The sequence below is a fragment of the Populus trichocarpa genome, chromosome 17 (genome assembly GCF_000002775.5).
Source record: "Populus trichocarpa isolate Nisqually-1 chromosome 17, P.trichocarpa_v4.1, whole genome shotgun sequence".
Lineage (NCBI taxonomy): Eukaryota > Viridiplantae > Streptophyta > Magnoliopsida > Malpighiales > Salicaceae > Populus > Populus trichocarpa.
Genome location: NC_037301.2, coordinates 12,012,439 through 12,031,048, shown reverse-complemented (window position 1 = coordinate 12,031,048; position 18,610 = coordinate 12,012,439). Strand labels below are relative to the sequence as shown.

Here is an 18,610-nt window from a genome sequence, read left to right as displayed (position 1 = left end):
TACTAAAAGTAGAATGTAAAAAACCAACACACTTTTATAAGGACTCGATATGGTTATCAAAAAATCAAATTAGTTTTTTTACCATGGTCTAACCTGATAGGTCAACTCAATGACCATCGACCTGGCCTTGTTTCGAGTCATGTTTCAAATTAAATTGGGTAAAAGTAAATCAGATGTGACTCAACATGCCAACCCATGACACAGTCAAACTCTAGTTTGACTTTAATTTTTTTTATTAAAAAAAATATTATTTTAGATTGATCAAAATCAACCAAGTTTTACCTGTCCAGCCCATGACCCAAGCCTTAGATGGGTAGGCTAAACCGGGTTTAATAACTTTTCTTTAATTACCCCTTCTAAGGACATCATTATATAAAAAATATTTTTTTGGTAAAGAATCATTTGGTGAAAAACATTTTGATAACACTTTAATCATTTTATGAACTTACCTTTAGCTAGGAGACACTTGTAATTTGAATGGGATTTCACAAATAATGCTTGTTGTAGATAAACCTTGAGAACAACGTATCATAGCAGAAGATTTTGAAAGCAACATATGTTACACAAATTCGATTCAGATTTTTTAGCAAAATATTTTATTCATAGACTATTCCCATATATTTATCAACTCCTAACAATCATTAGCTCTTTAAAGCAACAGAGCTCCATGGAAGCAAGTGCACAAGATTAGCTCTCCATGAGAGATGGGTGCGTTACAACATGTTAGGGTTTGATATATAACTAGATAACACTGCTGTGTCGCTTTCAATATTGGGTTGCTGGAGGGAAAAAAAGAGGGGGAGGTGGATAGAGAAGAATGAGAGGGTGTCCATGAGAGTGTCTCTGTGGTTGTCCTGAGCATGTCCATGTGCATGTGCAGCTGCATGCCATGTGGTTGTCATCATCTTCTTGAAAGTGAGTGAAGGGTAGGAGGACCTCCGATCGCAGGAGCAGGAGGGGTCCCCTGCTGGGACTCATCATGGCCATTAGTTTTGTCTGATGTGTATGCAAAGTAGGTTTCATGGACAGAGATGGGTTGTTGTGGTTGCCAGTAGATTTTGGTCCTTCTTCTGCTTCATTTAATTTCTAAAGAGATATGTATCTTTTATCTCAAATCTTGTATACGATCTCTGAATTCTGACACCCCTTGCTTCTTATCTCAAAATATTTCTTCTGAGATTATTTATTTTGCCTCGGGTTAGAGGCCCAGAACATGAACAGATTCCGAATCTTGAAATGCAAACATTTCATATCATAGAAGAAAATGCCCCTTCAACACCTGATAAACCAAGAGGAAAAAGAAAATTAGACACGTCCCATGGCATACGACCCTTGTGTTAAGCCTGCACTCATTTTGATCCTTAAGTCTCAGTATCTTGCAGTTGCTACTGCTCCCCTCAGTATCCTCAAGTCTCAATGCCAACATTAAAGCGCCTTTCAGGGCGTTTCACCAGTTTGACATTGAGCAAGCAAATATTTCCACTCTAGGGAAGTAATTCAGGTGCCCCAAAACATTAAAGTTTTAATAAATTTCAGTTCTGCAATCAAATTCATCCTGCCACTTAATTTCAGAAAATGAAGCCATTTTTTTCTTGTAACAGGGTGGATAACGACTTTGAAACTACTGTCATATTTCTCTAGTAAGAAACTGTTCGTCAAATGTAAGGTTCATCGGAAAACAACCACGGAATTGAATTCAAACTTAACTTAATCAAGGAAAAAAGGAAAAGCACAAAGCAAAAAGCACAAACCGAGCCACATGCCTCTAAAGGCAACCCACCCCATATAAATGTTGTTACTACAATTCATAAAAGTGAGTTTCATCATGCAACAGAACAAGAAGCCAAGCACATCTTCATAACATTCGGTAAACTGTTCATTTGGTCTTCAGCTAACAGAGCAAGACACGAAGTAAACTCCACGGAGGGCAAAACAGCATAAGACATGTTTTCCAACTCATGGTAGCTGGCTGTGCAGCAGATGTGGCTTTCAGTTGCCGAATAAAGTCCATCTTCAAGATCCAAGACAAGTTGGTTCTGGTTTCACCATGAAATAAAGAATTCGATGAAATTCAATGAAGTCAACCATGAGATGCAAACAAAACAGGAAACAACACAACGAAAAATCTAGCAATAGAGTTGAGAATGGGACAATCCCACTCTACCCTGTAGACCAGCTGAAACAAGCTTTGATGAACTCAAAAAAGTGAAGCATTCCATACTATGTGATCCTATGATATACAGTTGCTCTGGGTCGATGACCACAGCAAGATGCTACAAGCAAGCACCTTTGTCGCCTAGGAAAAAGAAAACCCCACAAATGTGTGAGGCTCTGTGATGTGGCCATCAACTCACTCGTCAACCAGGTGTGAAAGTAGGGGTTAACTAGAGGCTCCCTGCACCTTCATCCAGTGAGATTTTCTAATTGTTTCAACTTCAGTTGCCTTGGTATGAAAAAGAATTCTCACCACCCAAAGCACTATCTTTTCTGCCACGGGCAAAACTTATGTCAATCAAGTTTAAACAACCCCAGCTATCATAACTGTTGATGTACTGTGCTCTATATGCCCTTCTCTAAGGATGAAGAATGGCACATCTTTGAAAACCCAATACATTCCTTAATAATGAACAGTAGAGAAATTTCAGCTTTTCTTTTCTTATACTTTTTTTTTTGGTTGTCTACACTTCTCCACCATATTAACCTAAAAAGTAATATGATTAGCTTCCGTGATGATTTTTCCTATTCGTAAACCTAAAGCCCCTCATCTACATCATTAGTCTTCCTTAGGAAGACACAGGGAAGACTTCTTTCTGTGGTAATTGCCATATTAAGCATATCCTAGAGCCCGAACATAAAAGACAGACAGGTCCCCTTAATAAACGAAAAAAACCTGGTGATACTCTCAAAATTTTATAGAATATCAACTTAGCTAGTGGGGAAAAAAGAGCAGAAAGAAAGAAGAAAAGGAACCAATTTACAGTTACTATGAAGTACAATGATTAAGAATGTACTTGTCATACATAACTAATCACTATTAGCCACCGGAATAGCCCTGTTAAGAAACTATGTGATAAACAAAAAGAAAATTGATCCAATTCATTTGTTAGAAGGCATGCACAAACGTAACATTCTAAGATGCTTCAGAACCAAATGTACAAAAACAATACTATTTGTGATGGTTTCTCAACAAAATTTTGATGAAAGTTTTCCCAGTCCAAAATCTTCCAGCCTGTGATATTGTGGGTGCTTTTCTTTGATTTTTTTTTCTTTCTTTTTTTTGTGTCCATAAACTTGGTGTAGATATAATATTGCATGAAAAACATTTAAAGTTACATACCTTCACGAGCTCAGTGTCTTTGAGTTCTTGTGCACCAATATACACATGAAACAACTACAGCTCATGACTACAGCAACACAAGGGCAAGAAAAAACCACGGTAATCAGAGAGAACGCATCGCAGTTAACTGATATTCAGGAAATATGATCAGTCAGATCTGCGGTAAGATTGACTACATTATGAGTTAACTAGAGAACTACTTTCATGAAAATAATAGAAATACTTACTGTTCAATAACAATGATCCCGGAAACCACTATAACTGTAACAAATATCTATTGTGATCTGGAGCATAGATTTCCTATAAAACATTCAAGTTAGATGGTTAGAGCAAGGCACAAAGAGAACAAGATTTATGATATAAGAAGAAACACTATCAGATATTCACCACCAAAAGATAGATAACTTCCAAGTGCCAAGCATCTTCAAGGGATTGCATATGAATATATATTTCCTGCTCAAGAAAAAGAAAAACATAAAATTCCATTCCATTATTTGAATTTGAAAAGACAGTGGAAAAAAAGATAAAGTTTAGTTACTTTCCAAAAAACATTTTTTTCTTGATTGCATGCACTAATGTGGAATTTAAACTTTGGATAAACAGTGTAATGGAAAATAACAATTATACAAGAAGAAATCATAAAATCTTGATAAGTGATTCTTTACATTTTAAAAAACTCCCGCCTACCATCAAAGAGAAGATTATACATAGTAGACTTTGTTTAAGGCCACCAATTACATGCCAACAAACAAAATAAACAATAATGATATAAAGTCATTTCTCAAATCTTCCCATTTTTTTAGGGGAGGAAAATATAAAACTTAAAAGTGCAAGTTTATAGCATCTTCTTTTTCATTTTATGTTCCACTAGTGTGTTACTTAATCAAAACAACTTAGACTGAAGAAAGAAAAAAGTTACCTTGTCCAAGAATCAAAATACCATTTGCACCCAAGGGTATAAGATCTTGTATCTTTTCAGCAGAAAAAATTGCTTGAATAACTAGAAGATAAATAATACAAAAATAGTTTAGATAACTTCAGCATCAACATTTGAGAACAGCTGCCAGAGCTTTCATTAACCCAAGGTGAGTTTAATAAAAAGACAAGGCATATACAATAATAATTTGAAAAACTACGCCAATATAAAGGGGATTAAAGAAACCTGTGATCTGAATTAACTTTTCCTGGGTCTCATCTTCATTGTTTGAATTGACAGCAGCACCCATGTCAGATAGAGTAATCGTGTGCACAGAATGAAGCCCATCTGATACCCAAAATGTTTGCATTTCTGCAAAGCAATGGCAAGTTCACTCAGTTGAAGAATCTACAGATAACATTTATATATATTAACCAAGACCATGAGATCATTTCCCTTTTTTTTCATGAAACAGATTCGAAAGGGCATTATATTAACAAAATAAATAGGCAAAATCAAATTTTATTTTCCTCATCGAAATGTCATCTGTTTACCAAACACATTATGAAGTTTCGTTTCCATTTTATTTTACCAAGTATGATACCTAACCACTGAGACATAAGTTAGATTCCCTTATCACACATGAATTTCCAATCCCGATAATTATCGGTTCAACGTGTAATAAATCATCCTTGGATCAAGTTTGTGTAAGAACTCACAAACACTTTGATCACAGAACCATTATCACAGAATCATTGATGGACATGCAAGAAACATCAAAACTTAGAAGAGAGAAAGAGAGAGAGGGTATTTAGAATAGTATACTCAAGGAAATGTCTGGAAGAACAGCCAGCTTCTGCACTTTCATACTATGAGGCAACCGCCTCATGTGAGCCATGAAATTTGATCCAATAACAGGTGCGGACAGGCACAAGATATGTAAATCTCCCATAGAGTCCAAAATCACAAATTTTTTGTGAGACAATGCCTGAATGGAAACAGCCTTTGATGTTTTAGGTTTCAAGACCTCAACCTCCTCCCTCTTAAATGCCACAAAACATGCACCCCCTTCACCAGAGTCTTGTCTGCACCTTACAGATCTCAGCTTAACTGTGAGTTAAAATGCAAATTAGTGTCATGAGCCAACAACACAAACATTTTTTGAAACCAAAAAAAAAAACAATATTTCAAAACAACTTCCAGTTCTATGTATAAATAGATAACTTAGATTCTGCAAGCATCACAATTACTCTTCTAAAAGCTATCAAACACAGAAGAAAAGGTTCAGCAACCATTACTTGCCAAGGACAAAAACAGGAGAGAACCCCTAATCAAATATGTCTTTCTAATAACAGTGATTTACCATCTAGAGGCATCCTTGTGAATCTAACCACAGGACAGCACCTCACTTAATATGAGTTCATCCATTTCATGGTCTAACAGAAATTCCTAAAAACAATCTGTCAGAGCAAATTGCAAATGTATAGATAAAGAATACCATAATGATAGGATAAATATGTTACAAGGTAAGAAGACACCAACCCCCAAAGAGAACTCATTCACCAAGGCGATTCAATAAAGCCATGAATACAATTGAACGTTAAAGTTCCACCAAAACAAAAAATGGAGCGTGGCCGCTGTTTACATTAACAAGATTTTTAGTATTAATTAGGTGTTCTGTTATAAGTTTTTAGCATTTATAAGGAACTTTATTGTCTAGGCCATTCTTACCACCTATCCAACACAAACAAAAAATAGCTCATGGATAATGAGCTTTTACTATTAATTAAGAATTCTGTTATGAATTTTTGCATTAAATAGGAATTTTTTTCTCTAGGATGTTCTTATTCCTATTTTGTTTTTGAACTATTAGATATTTTGTTCATGCTTATAAGAGCACGCATATTATGTTTTCGAAAGGCTTTTGACAATCGACATTTAAAATCTGAATATCAACTCCCACTGCTCTCCCCCAACATTCTTCTATATTTGTCTCCTTTCTATTTCTTCAACACCTCTTTCGTCTATTCTCTCCCTCATCTCCTTCTCCATTATACATCAACAGAAAAACTGACAAGTTCAAACAAAAATATTAAAAATAGCAGCCTAAGTAGAGAATTGAATCATTCACCCATCTATTATTCATTTGCTTTCCCCTCTAAATAATTTTACTCCTACAAAATCCTAGCACTGGCATATGCCTTGCAATTTTCTTTTCTTTTCAGAAACGTATTAGAAGTGAAGCGACATCAAGAAGCTGGTGACTTAATTCTAAAGAGAGAGAAAATCCTTGTTCTCTCAAGAAAGCCAATCTAAGGGTGTCATTGACTATCTCATGTTGCTTCTGCAAATCCACAATGTGTCCAGCTTATACAAGCTAAATTTGCTGAATTCCTTTCCAATTGACCAAGGTCAACATGCTGACTGCCCTCCAATTAGAATACCCGGGCTAAAATGAAATTAAAAGTAATCATGACTTCATGACAAAAAAAAAAAAAAACTTATTTGTTTAAATAAGTGATGCTGAAGAGAGGCTCTTCTTGAAGACCTAAACATAGCAAAAGGTATGTGATCTTCAATGCTGATGAAATCTACAAAAGACAAGGTTAATAAACATGATGGGAAAAGATAAAAGAAGACAGGAATTTTGATCCATAACTTATCGAGACAACTGATTCATAAAGCATTTAAATTAGCTGCATAGGTGCAATCTTAATTCTGTCAAACCAAGAAATCTCACGTTCAAGATACTCAAGTCCCAATTCCTTTTATTCTCTGGAATTACAAATTTCATTCCTATTCAGCGAGAGCCTCTTCCCCAGTAAATTTCATTTCTCATTAAAAATAGAAGAAAGGCCATTAATAAACTGTCAAATGGTACTTTGCCTTGGAAATTATGTTTGGATTTGAAATTGTACATCCTTTAAACCTACAACACAATATGATCGATTCTGTTGGAAATCTTGCACCCATATCAAAACAACAGTCGATGAATCCATTATCAAATTATACATGTCATATTCACGAAGCATTGAATCCTAAATTAATAGAACATTCCCAATTGAGAAGAAAGAAAATCCTTGCAGGTCAATAGACCACCTTCATGTACACATACACAGTCCAAGTTAAACAGAATTAACTCTTCTCCAACTTCAATGGAGATCTTCTAAAGTAAAAGGGACAACACTGCATAATTTGCATTGCAAAACTCTCAACTACTAATTTCTCTATGTCACAAAGCTAAATAATCACATTTATTTACCCTAACTCAATGCTAACTAGCAAAAACAATAACTTTTTCAACACAAAATGAACAATAAGAAGAGCTCAATAGTAGCACACTTACCAGAAACATATTGCTTATCAGTCTTCATATCCAGTACACCATTGCAACCATTCCCAGAGCTTGAACCGTGAAAATAGTCATCCCCAACAACCCCATTTGGCAATTTAAACCCTTTACCATCCGACTTTCCATTTGAACTAATATCCTTGACATTCTTAACCCTCCCTTTCACCAACTGCCTCAAATTAAAAACCCTGACCCCATTATCCTCCCCTAAAACCAAGACTCCAGAAGAAACGCTAATTGACCAAACAGGCACACTACACTCAATCACAGCACACCTCATTAATTTCACCATCTCACCATCACCATCATCAATAAGTTTCACTGCAAAGACCCAAACTTTCTTGCTTGAAACTGAATGCAACACAAAAAAATTAACAGAACCAACAATCTTTATAGAAACCCCATGATTTATATCCAATAAAACACCAAGTTTCGAATCAAAAGCAATACCCTTTTGGTTGCAAACAACTTGGGGCTTACAAAAGATGTTGTCTTTTTGTAAGAGATAGAACCTTAAGAGAATCTGGTACCCACCCTTATATGGGCTAGCAACAAGAAAAAGGACTTTAGGGATAGGGTCTTGGTGGATGAGAAGGAAAGAAGAGGAAGAGGAAGGAGAGGGAACTAGAGTTTGGGGTTTTGGTGGGAGAGGAGGGGAAGGAAAAGAGAGACAAGGAAAGAGGGAAACAGAGGAATCAGTGTGCATTAAGGCTAAAGAAAGAGAGTTTGGTTCAAAGAGAATGGATTTTGTTGGTGGAAGAGAAGGAGGGAGAGACAGTTTTGAGGATTGTACAAGTACCATGAGGAGAAAAAAACCTTTGAACTTCTTGTTAGTACATTAGGAGAAATTGTTTTGGCTTTCTGGGATACCTATGTTTTTGGTTTTGTAGATGGGGTAATTACTGACTTTGTTGATGGGAGATCCAAAGATTAATTAATTGAATATTTAATTGATAATGTAGATCGTAGAGGAAGAGGACAAGAAGGATTGCAAATCTATCTATAATTTTATTTAGTTAAGACCATAATATAAAATTTGTGATTAAGTAATCGATTAATGATTATATAACAATATTTTCTCTGGTTGTCGGATCCTAAAAAATCAAGGTTCATAGTAGCCTTTTCTAGAGATGTTTATGACTCCAAATAAATAAGATTATGTGGTTTTTATAAAATATTTTATTGAAAGATTGTCATATAAAATACATTATAATTAATATTTAATTTTAATTTATTTATTAAACAATATTTGTAGCTTATGAAGTTTTATAAAATATTTTATAAATATTAATCCGTTTATAATAATATTACTACTTCTCACACATTATAAAATATTTCTATAAAGATTTTACATTTATAAAATGTCTTACACATCTAAATTGAAAACAACTTGAAAAATCAGCAAAAAAACCCACTAGTGAGAGGGAGAGAGGAAAAAAAAAGTCAAGATTGCAATGCAAGTTAAATTGACTCCTATCTTTTTTCTTCTCATATATTTTTTAATGATTTTAATTTGGATGTATTGATTTTCATACTTACTCTCTTAAATTAGCCAAATAAGGGAATAATTAAATATATAATAATTTATACAACATTTCTCATCTTATTTAATTCATGCCAAATAAGGGAATAAATGGAAATATAATAATTTATACATCATTTCTCGTCTTATCTAACTTATCCCTTTCTTATCCATCCATCTAGACAAACATAGTATATAAAACTTATAATTTGTGAAAGTAATTAAAAATAATTCTATGACAAAGGCATGTTACATCTCTCTAGAGCCGTTTCTTTCATGTGTAATTAGTTATTTGAACGCACATTTTTGTGAGGCAGAAAATGTTTTTCGCATAAAAAATAAATAAATATGTAAACTTTTCAAATGTATTTTTTAACAAAAAATATAAATAAATTCTAATCATAAATTGTAAAAAATCTATTCATGCATTTAATTAAATAAATTAAAAAATATGTGTGCCAATAAATGTAGAAAAACAAGTATTATTGTATTTATTCAACTCGCCTCGTTGTAGATCGAATAACTTTTTTTTATAACACAAAAAATTAATATATAAGTGTTATTTGTTATAACATGTTTTTTGATATCGAGTAAAAATTATAATTATAAATAAAAAAATTAATTTTTACATATAATAAAATATAATGAAGATTATATGTATTAATAAAAACATATAAGATACCAAACTAGTTTTTTAATGTAGTGAAAAATAGGACAATATTTCGATTGCTACAATGAAACTTCATTTTCTTAGTCTTTATATAATATTGTTTTTTAAAAAAATACAAATAAAAAAATTATAAAACAAATTATAAAAGAATAGTATGAACATGTCAAGTGTAGATTGATAAATATTTTAAATGTAAAGAATAATAATTTTTTCATAAAAAAAGTGTACATAAAAAAAGAAGAAAAAACTAAAAAGCAATTACAAAAAATAAAAATAAAAAAACAAATAGTAATAAATAAACTAAGTGTAAAATGATTAATATGCCTCTATTAAAAGAAAAAAACTTTTGTATTTGTTTTTTTCTTATCTTGAATTGTTTTTTAATTTAACCTTTTAAGTTTTTTTTTTATTTAGTTATCTTGCTCTCATGATATGAATCGCGGATTTGATAGATTAACCTAATTAGCTATAATTTTTTTTCTTATTTAACTTTTTTTCCTTATTCCATCCTTTAATATTAGGTAAATATGAAATTAGATTTCATGATTTATTTTTTTTATTTTCTGTTAGGTTATTCTAGTCTCATGATCATGAAATAATGCTTAACGGGTTACCTTATTTGACTTGGGTCATTTTTTGTGTGTTTTTTAATTGAAATTTTTCCAATTTTAACATTAAATATTGGGTCGGTTTAGAATTGAATTTCATAATATGTTTTGATTTATTTTCTATGAAAATATCTTGGTCACATAATTCAGGTCATGAGTTTTGGTATTTTAACCCCGGATAAATCAAGTCTTTTGACTATTTTTTTTATTTTCTTTCTAAGAGATTATCTTAGTCTCATGTCCTTCAACATTAGATTTTCTTTTTATAGGGTTATCTCTGTCTTATGCCCCAAGTTGTGGGTTGGACATGTTAATCAAATTGACTCGTTTTTTTTAAATGATTTTTTCCCCAACATCATCATTTAATATTTTGTTTGATTGAGAATTAGACTTTATGTTTTATTTCAGTTTGATTTTTATGAGGTTATATTAGCCTCATGACTCGAAAATAATGCTTAACAGGTTAACCTATATTGTCTTAACTCATTTTTTGTTTTTCTTAATTAAAATTTTTACAAATTTCATTGTTTAACATTGTGTCTGATATGATTGATTGAGAATTGGGCTTTATAATTTATTTTGATTTGCTTTTTATGAGGTTTTCTCATTATCATAACCAGAGTCATGGATTTGGTAAGTTAAATCAGGTTGTTTTTTTATTTTCTTTCTTTTTTAAATTGATTTCTTCTTTTTGTCTAATCATTCAACATTAGACTAATTGAGAAATGAACTTTGTAATTTGTTTTAATTTTCTTTCCATGGGTTATCTCGGTCTCATGACCCGAGTCATGAATTTGACGTATTGTTTTAGGACATTTTTTAAATTGATTTCTTCTTTTTTAAATTGATTTCTTCTTTTTGTCTAATCATTCAACATTAGACTAATTGAGAAATGAACTTTGCAATTTGTTTTAATTTTCTTTCCATGGGTTATCTCAGTTTTATGACCTGAGTTATGAGTTTGACAAGTTAACTCATATCGCTTTTTTAGGTCCTTTTTTAATTGATTTTTTTCTTCAGTTACATCCTCTAACAATAAGTTGATTAGAAATTGGGCTATATAATTTGTTTTGATTTGTTTTTTTATAGGGTTATCACAGTCTCATAACCCGAGTTAAGGATTTGACATGTTACCCTAGATTAATTCAAGTCAATCTAATATATTGTTATCTTAATATTAAAAAAAATATCATTTTGAAAAAAAATTTATGTCAAACTATATTTTTATTAGTCATTCGGTTTGTTTTTTGACCCACAAAGTCAATCAAGTCATTTCAAGTTAATCCTCGCATGGTTAAATTTTTTTTTTACTAAAAGAAACATTAGCAATATCTAAATATTTCTTTTATGTTCAAGAAAAATTTGACCCGACCCGTAACATAGTAATTGAGTGTTTCAAAAAAAAAATTTCAATTACATCTTTCTACATTGACTTGATAATTGAGCTTCATTATTTTATTTAATTTGCTTTTGACTGTGTTGCCCTGATATCACAATTAAATCATCAATTTAGCATGCTAATCCGGTTAGGCTCATATATTCATCTTGTTTTTGATGGGTTGCCCTGGTATTGAGAATTGTTTTTTCATCTTTTTTTTTTTGTTGATTTATTATTTTTTTATTTCATGTTATCGAAATCGTTATCAAACCTTGTCAAGATCTAAGTCTTAATTTGTTTTTAGAAATACTTACATCTGCTTAATATCTTTTTTTACAGTGAAAAAAAACGAAATCAGTTCTCAGCGTAACATGGACCACCTGTATAGTTTAAACTATGCTGTCTAACCCCATACAAAAAAATAATATCAAAGCAACGAAAAGAAAATGACAAGAAAAAGAAAGAAGCAACAAACACTGTTTAATATTTATTTATTACTCTACAAATATTCCATTGCGAAAACGATTAATGATTAAACCACATTCAACACGTAATTAATCACTATAATTAGCAATGGTAGCATGTGGCTCAGCAGCCTTAGCCGCAGGGGTCGGCTCAACAGCAGGGGTTGGCTCAACAGGCTTCCCAACCAGCTCCTCAGGCAAATCGTTCTTAAGACCCTTCAAATAAAATGTGTAAAACAGCTTGAAAGGGAACACAAGCTGCCGCAGCTTAACCTGACCATATGCCCTTCAAAAATACCTGACCCACCAGTCACAGCGAGATACGTGTCCTCGTAGGTAATATAAGCTCCCTGCACCGAAAGGTGACCGTAGTCACCAAAGTAGAAGCTGTAGACTGCCTCATACCGGTCACCTTGCTTTTCCGTTTTGTGTTGGATCAGAATGCATATTCCTGCTGTTATTCCTATGCGTTTCTGTAGGTCTCCGGTGTAAAGCTGTAACAACGTGAAACATCAAATCATCACCGTCAACAACGCTACTGCAACCACCTTATGGCTTTTTTTTCCAGCAAAAACCATTATTATAAAAATTGGTTTTGCCCGTGCAGGTTGCTCCAAGTCTTGCTCAACCCGATTTCTCAGCTAACTGGACTGACGGACTTGCTTTCATTATTGTGAAAATAAAATTATTGAATCAAGAAAGGTGCAGCAAAAGTTGACAAAGATTTTCCAGGAAAGTGTAGCAATTTGCAGAAAAATTATGTTTCAAGAAAACAAATAGAAAGTCAAAAGCTAGAGCTCCAAATTCAATATGTGAGCATGGAATAATTTCTTTGGGATACAAAACAGTGAGAACGTATCAAATAATGTTAGATTTTCTTGGGAAAGAAAAAAAACAAAACTTAGATCATGGTGAGGACTCACTTTGTTGCTGAAAGGCACAAGATCACCAAGAGTATTGACAGGCCTAATTTGATTTTGTTACGCACAACACCATTAATGTTTGATCTCGGTGCAGCTGCTTTCACAGAAGTAGCAGAAGAGAAGGTTCTCAAAGCAGAGCTTGAGTAAGCCATTGATCTTGATTCTTGGTTATTGTGAGGTTAAGGGTTATCTTTTGTTTGTTTGGGGGCAGAGAAAGTGAGGGAAAATAGTGGGGAGGGGTTAGTTTCTATAGGAGAGCAATATGAGCATGTGGGCAATTTGAGTCGTCAATTTCTATGCAGAAATAAGAGATCTTCAAATTGCAAACGTGATTTGGTGTTGGTGGGAGAAGTTCTCAACTGGAAATATCCAACAAATTTGAGAAACTTACAAATCTTTTTGGTATGAATTAACTTTCCCTCCTCCATCTGCTTCCCATAAGTGTCAGCCATTCATGAATTGAAGTTGAACAGCACAGCATTTTAATTTTCGATACATTTAATTACATTGTACAAAATCAGTATATGTGTGTGTGTATATATATATATATCTTTTTTCTTTTTTTTTTCTTTTTAAGAAACTCTCCTCCTTCCCATAAGTGTCAGCCATTCATAAACAGCATAACCATTTAAACTTTTTGTAATCTTCTTCACACACATTTACTTGTATGATATTCCAAAACATATCATTTTTATCGTACCGATTTTTTCTATATATGTATAAAAACTATTGTTTAGATTTACACGCGCGCGCGCGTGTATATATATATATATAAAAGAATCGGTACGAATAAAACGATATGTTTTTGGAATATACACACACATTTGTGTAAATAATAATACATTCTAAACAATAATTATAATACATATCATTTTTTTCCTTAAACTATATTTTTCCAACTATTGCCTTCTATGCCCAAATTAATGATCAATTTCTTAAATTATTTTATCAAAATAAAAAATTCAGTAAAAGAGAATCAAAGTATAAAATAAAGAGAAATATCATGGCTGGTCTCAATTTCGTTAGAAAAGGTTATGTTCAGTCCACTTGCTTTCATTTTTCTTACTCTTTAGTTTCTTCTGTTTTTTTTGCAATTTTAATTTTGATTTAAAATTTTATTTTCTTAACATTTCAGTTCCTGAATTTAAGAAAGAAAAGAGAAATTCAGTGAATGATCACTTTTTGACAATGAAACTGGTTGTTTTAGTGTCAATAAGTTACATTTAATGAGGATTATTTTGAGGTATTTTTTAAACCTTTATCTTGTCTGAAAAAGTAGATTGGGATCAAGATATCATTTTTTTTCTAATTTGATTTTGTGTTTCTAGACTATTCTAGGGTTTTTTTAAGGTTGATAAATTATTTTTTTAGGTTAATAGGGGTTTACCAAGTATTTTTAGATGAAAATAGATTGAAAAATAATTTTTAAAAAACACTATAGTAATTTTTCAGCCACCATTGTGGGGAGGGGATTTTTGGCAGACTGACGACATATCATATATTGTAATTTTTTTTTTAAAAAAATGATGGTTGACATGTCTTCTGCCCCTTAAAAATATATAAAAAAGGCATAAGTATATTGAGTTACCTAGGCCCGCGCACATAGTCTGTTTTTTTTCTTCCATTGATTTCTTTGTATTAATTTGTTTTTCAATTTTACCATTTAATATTAGATTTTTTTATATTTTTTTATTTCATCCTTCAACATTTGGTTTGTTTTGAACTGGGTTTTGTAATTTTTTTTGGATTGCTTTCTATGATGTTATCTTAGTCTGAAACAAATATCCCGACATTAAGTTGGTGTTTAATTTTGCAAGCATCTATTTTTGTTATTGTATAATTAAATAAATAAAAAACAGTTTTAGAAAAAAAAAACCTAAGTTATTAAACCTAGAAAAGTCCATGACCCAGATCACGGGTTTAGCAAGTTGACTTAGGTTGGTTAAGAACTATAATTCATAATCTTTTTCAAATTGTTTTTTTTATGAGATTATCATTGTCTCAAACAAATATCATGATATTATATTGGTGTTTGATTTTGCAAGCATCTATTTTTTTTTTATTATATAACTAAAAATAATAATTTTTTAAAAACAAAGTTATTAAACTAGTGGAGTCCATGCTCTAGGCCGTGGGTTTGTTGAGTTAAGTCGCGAATCTTGGGTTGATCCAATATGTCGTCGTTTTAATATTTTAAGAACTATGTTGTTGTTACTCATTTTTGGATTCCCACCAAAAAAAATAAGAAAATACAAAAAAAGATATCAAAAGATATTCGGAAGAAATCCAAAAAATAATAGGAGCGAGAAAAGGATACTGGATCTTGAGATTTTTAAAGTCAAACCAACAATATTTTTACCGATCATCTAAGTTATTTTTAAACCCGCTAAATCGATTGGGTAATATCATAACAACTTCCATACACTTTAATTTAAAACACATGCTAGACAATGAAGATTTCATGTGTTGACTTGCTTGATCAAGTTTAATGATAATTCCAAAGAGCTCTCCATGTTTGTGCCCTAAATATTTTTTTATGTTTAATTTTTTTTATTTGACCCGTAATATAACACAGATGTTCGGTACATGCTAATAGATTTCATTAATTTTTTCAATACTTGTCATAAAAAAAAGAAGAAGGAGGAGGAGGAAGCATTCAACATTCATCATTAATGATTAAAATTAATTTTTTCAATAGCTAACTGAAAAAATAATAAGCAAATTAATTCGTAGAGTCATGAGTTGAGATTAATTTGTAGGAGTTAAAGCTCCTTTCCTTCAGAATTTTTCTCCCCAGTTTTCTTTTCAGAGGTAAACAATGTATTCATGGCTGTCATAAATAAGCTAACAGATTCAGAAAGCCCACAATTCTCGAGACTCCAAATCATACTTTTTTTTTATTATTATTATGATATCTAAACTAATTTACATGTATTTTAATTAATTTTTTAAAATCTTAAAATTAACGGTTAAATAAATTTTTAATAACTCTAAATTTTACAATATTTAAAATAATAATTTTTTAAAAATAAATTTAAAACATGAGCAATTGCTCTCATCTCAACATTCTTATGTATAGGCACATGCACGAGCATGACCACTCTCCACAATAAACCATCCTCACCTATTTTAGCATCTTTCTCATCAGCCCCACACGACTACAGGCCTCTCTCTCTCAATGTCTGGTCTTGTCTCACTCTGACTCACGCTTGCCCCACAACCGGCCGGAGTGGCCCAGCCTCTCTGCCTGCCACCCCACTAATATTGCCCCCTCCCATCAAGCAAATAAGAGACCTCCCCTAGCTAGCTAGTCTAATTCAAAGCAGCAGCAAGGAGGTGTTTGGCAGTCTAACTGTAATTTTGAAGATTTTTTATTTTTTTTACATTAAGATCAAAAATATTATTTTAATATACGAGAAACAATACATTTCAGGACTGACACTAAATTAATAGTTGCCACATGCTGCTACTCATCAGTCATAGCACCCAACACAACGAGAGTGGTTGTCAAGCTCTCCATAACGCGTTAGAGTACATATGTCCTATCACCTAATGTATTATCCCATCATCAATCCTTTCTTTTGGCTCCTTCATGCCTCCCCTCCTTCCCTCTCTTGTAACCTTACTCCATGGTTTGTAGTCTATTCAACTCTTGCATGCGCCACGGCCCACTTCGCCATAAAACTGAAAGAAAAAAAACAAAACCAAGTTGCTAGCTTGCTACGACCATAAACACAGAGACAAGGCACACTAGACAGGGAGCAACACTAGCCCAGATGGCATTAAAGGATCCTTAAATGATCCCAACTTCATATAACCAACAGGAATGATGAGATGAAGGAGAGACAACGTTGGCAACCAGAAGAAGATGCTATCCTAAGAGCCTATGTTAAGCAATATGGTCCGAAAGAATGGAATCTCATCTCTCAACGTGTGGAAGCTAGTGGCAAAACCCTTAACAGAGACCCAAAATCCTGCCTTGAACGCTGGAAAAACTACCTCAAACCAGGCATCAAGAAGGGATGTCTGACCCCAGAAGAGCAAGCCCTTGTCATTTCTCTCCAGGCCAAGTACGGTAACAAGTGGAAAAAGATTGCTAGTGAAGTCCCTGGCCGTACAGCAAAGAGGCTTAGCAAGTGGTGGGAGGTTTTTAAAGAGAAGCAATCAAAGTCCAAGTCTTTATTGCACCATCACCATAATACACAATACTCCAATCAGCACCACCAACGAGAAGGGAATATTCCGGCCACCGGAGATAAAACTTCTTCTCAAGGAAAATACGACCACATCTTGGAGACCTTTGCTGAGAAGTACGTGCAACCGAAGATCCTCAACCAGGTTCCATCTTTTCCCTGTAGTTTATCCGCTATGATGCCTCCCATGCCCGACCCTGACCCGGTTCTCTCCCTCGGGTCTGTTTGGATGAACCCCGGTTCAAACTTGTCATCTTCAACTAGCACCACAGTTTCAGCAACACCATCCCCATCAGTGAGCTTGTCATTATCTCCTTCTGATCCGGGGCTTGACCCGAGCTTGACCCGGATCATACCGGGTCAGCAAATGGGTACTTTGGTTCAGTATTGCAAGGAGCTCGAGGAGGGGAGGCAAAACTGGCTGCAGCATAAGAAGGAGGCAACATGGAGGCTTAGTAGACTAGAGCAGCAGTTAGAGTCAGAGAAAGCAAGGAAGAGAAGGGAGAAAATGGAGGAGATCGAGGCAAAGATAAGGTGTTTGAGAGAGGAAGAGGTGAGCTTTATGAGTAAGATCGAGAGCGAGTATAAAGAGCAGTTAAGTGCATTGCATAGAGACGCTGAAAGTAAAGAGGCAAAACTTGTGGAAGCTTGGAGCAGCAAGCATGCCAGGTTTGCCAAGCTTGTTGAGCAAATTGGGGTGCATTTTGGTGGCGGTGGCGGTCATGGGGTTTAATGCAGCCATGGATTAGCATTGTAATTGAACTGATCATGTCATGATCCATGATGATCAGCATATATTTATATATCATTATTGATGACATTGTTGAGTTGATTAATTTAATTTAATGTTGGAGGAATGTCGTGCTAATATTATTGTGTTAATGTTCGGGTTTGGGGATTGTAATTGTTTGAGCTTTGAACCCATCATATATATATATATATAAAATAATTAGTAATTTCATTATCTTGTTGATTACCATTTTGGATTATTTTTTCCCTCTAATCTCTTAATTTATTTTAATCTTAATTATGATCCGAAGATGCTTTTATCTTTCATGCGATAAAAAAAAATGTTCTTTCCTCTTGATTTGTGGGTAAATAAGATATTATGAAAAAATATTGTTATAATTTTAACTTATATTTACAAAAATATATTATAAAAATCAATTTTGAAAAAATTATTTTGGATTGCGTTACTATTTATAAATATATTAAAATAATATATTTTTTAAAAATTAATTTTAAAA

General features: G+C 33.0%; 3 protein-coding genes across 6 annotated transcripts; 1 reads left to right on the top strand and 2 right to left on the bottom strand.

Annotated features, from left to right (window-relative positions):
* Window positions 1–1,607: 1,607 nt before the first annotated feature.
* LOC18107398 (uncharacterized) lies at window positions 1,608–8,518 on the bottom strand. Of its 4 annotated transcripts, none has more exons than XM_024588433.2 (8): window positions 7,600–8,518; window positions 5,079–5,363; window positions 4,500–4,625; window positions 4,257–4,337; window positions 3,725–3,790; window positions 3,565–3,637; window positions 3,338–3,464; window positions 1,608–2,036 (listed from the first exon to the last, which is right to left on the bottom strand). In XM_024588433.2, the coding sequence occupies exons 1-5, from the start codon at window positions 8,405–8,407 to the stop codon at window positions 3,762–3,764; spliced, it is 1,329 nt and encodes a 442-aa protein (XP_024444201.2). In that variant the 5' UTR covers window positions 8,408–8,518; the 3' UTR covers window positions 1,608–2,036; window positions 3,338–3,464; window positions 3,565–3,637; window positions 3,725–3,761. The 4 variants fall into 4 exon arrangements, with proteins under 4 accessions (XP_024444201.2, XP_024444202.2, XP_024444203.2 ...); XM_024588434.2 differs by having other exon boundaries at window positions 3,338–3,404; XM_024588435.2 differs by having other exon boundaries at window positions 3,338–3,391.
* A 3,724-nt stretch (window positions 8,519–12,242) lies between these two features.
* On the bottom strand, window positions 12,243–13,622 carry LOC18107399 (allene oxide cyclase, chloroplastic-like). The gene is given in 4 exon segments (XM_024588746.2): window positions 12,243–12,531; window positions 12,534–12,741; window positions 13,171–13,213; window positions 13,585–13,622. Coding segments are annotated over 4 exon segments (483 nt in total). The 3' UTR covers window positions 12,243–12,337.
* Window positions 13,623–16,709: 3,087 nt separating this feature from the next.
* Window positions 16,710–18,327, top strand: LOC18107400 (protein rough sheath 2 homolog). Its single transcript, XM_006373394.3, has one exon. It carries the CDS (start codon window positions 17,005–17,007, stop codon window positions 18,094–18,096), a length of 1,092 nt encoding a protein of 363 aa, XP_006373456.1. The 5' UTR covers window positions 16,710–17,004; the 3' UTR covers window positions 18,097–18,327.
* Window positions 18,328–18,610: the final 283 nt, after the last annotated feature.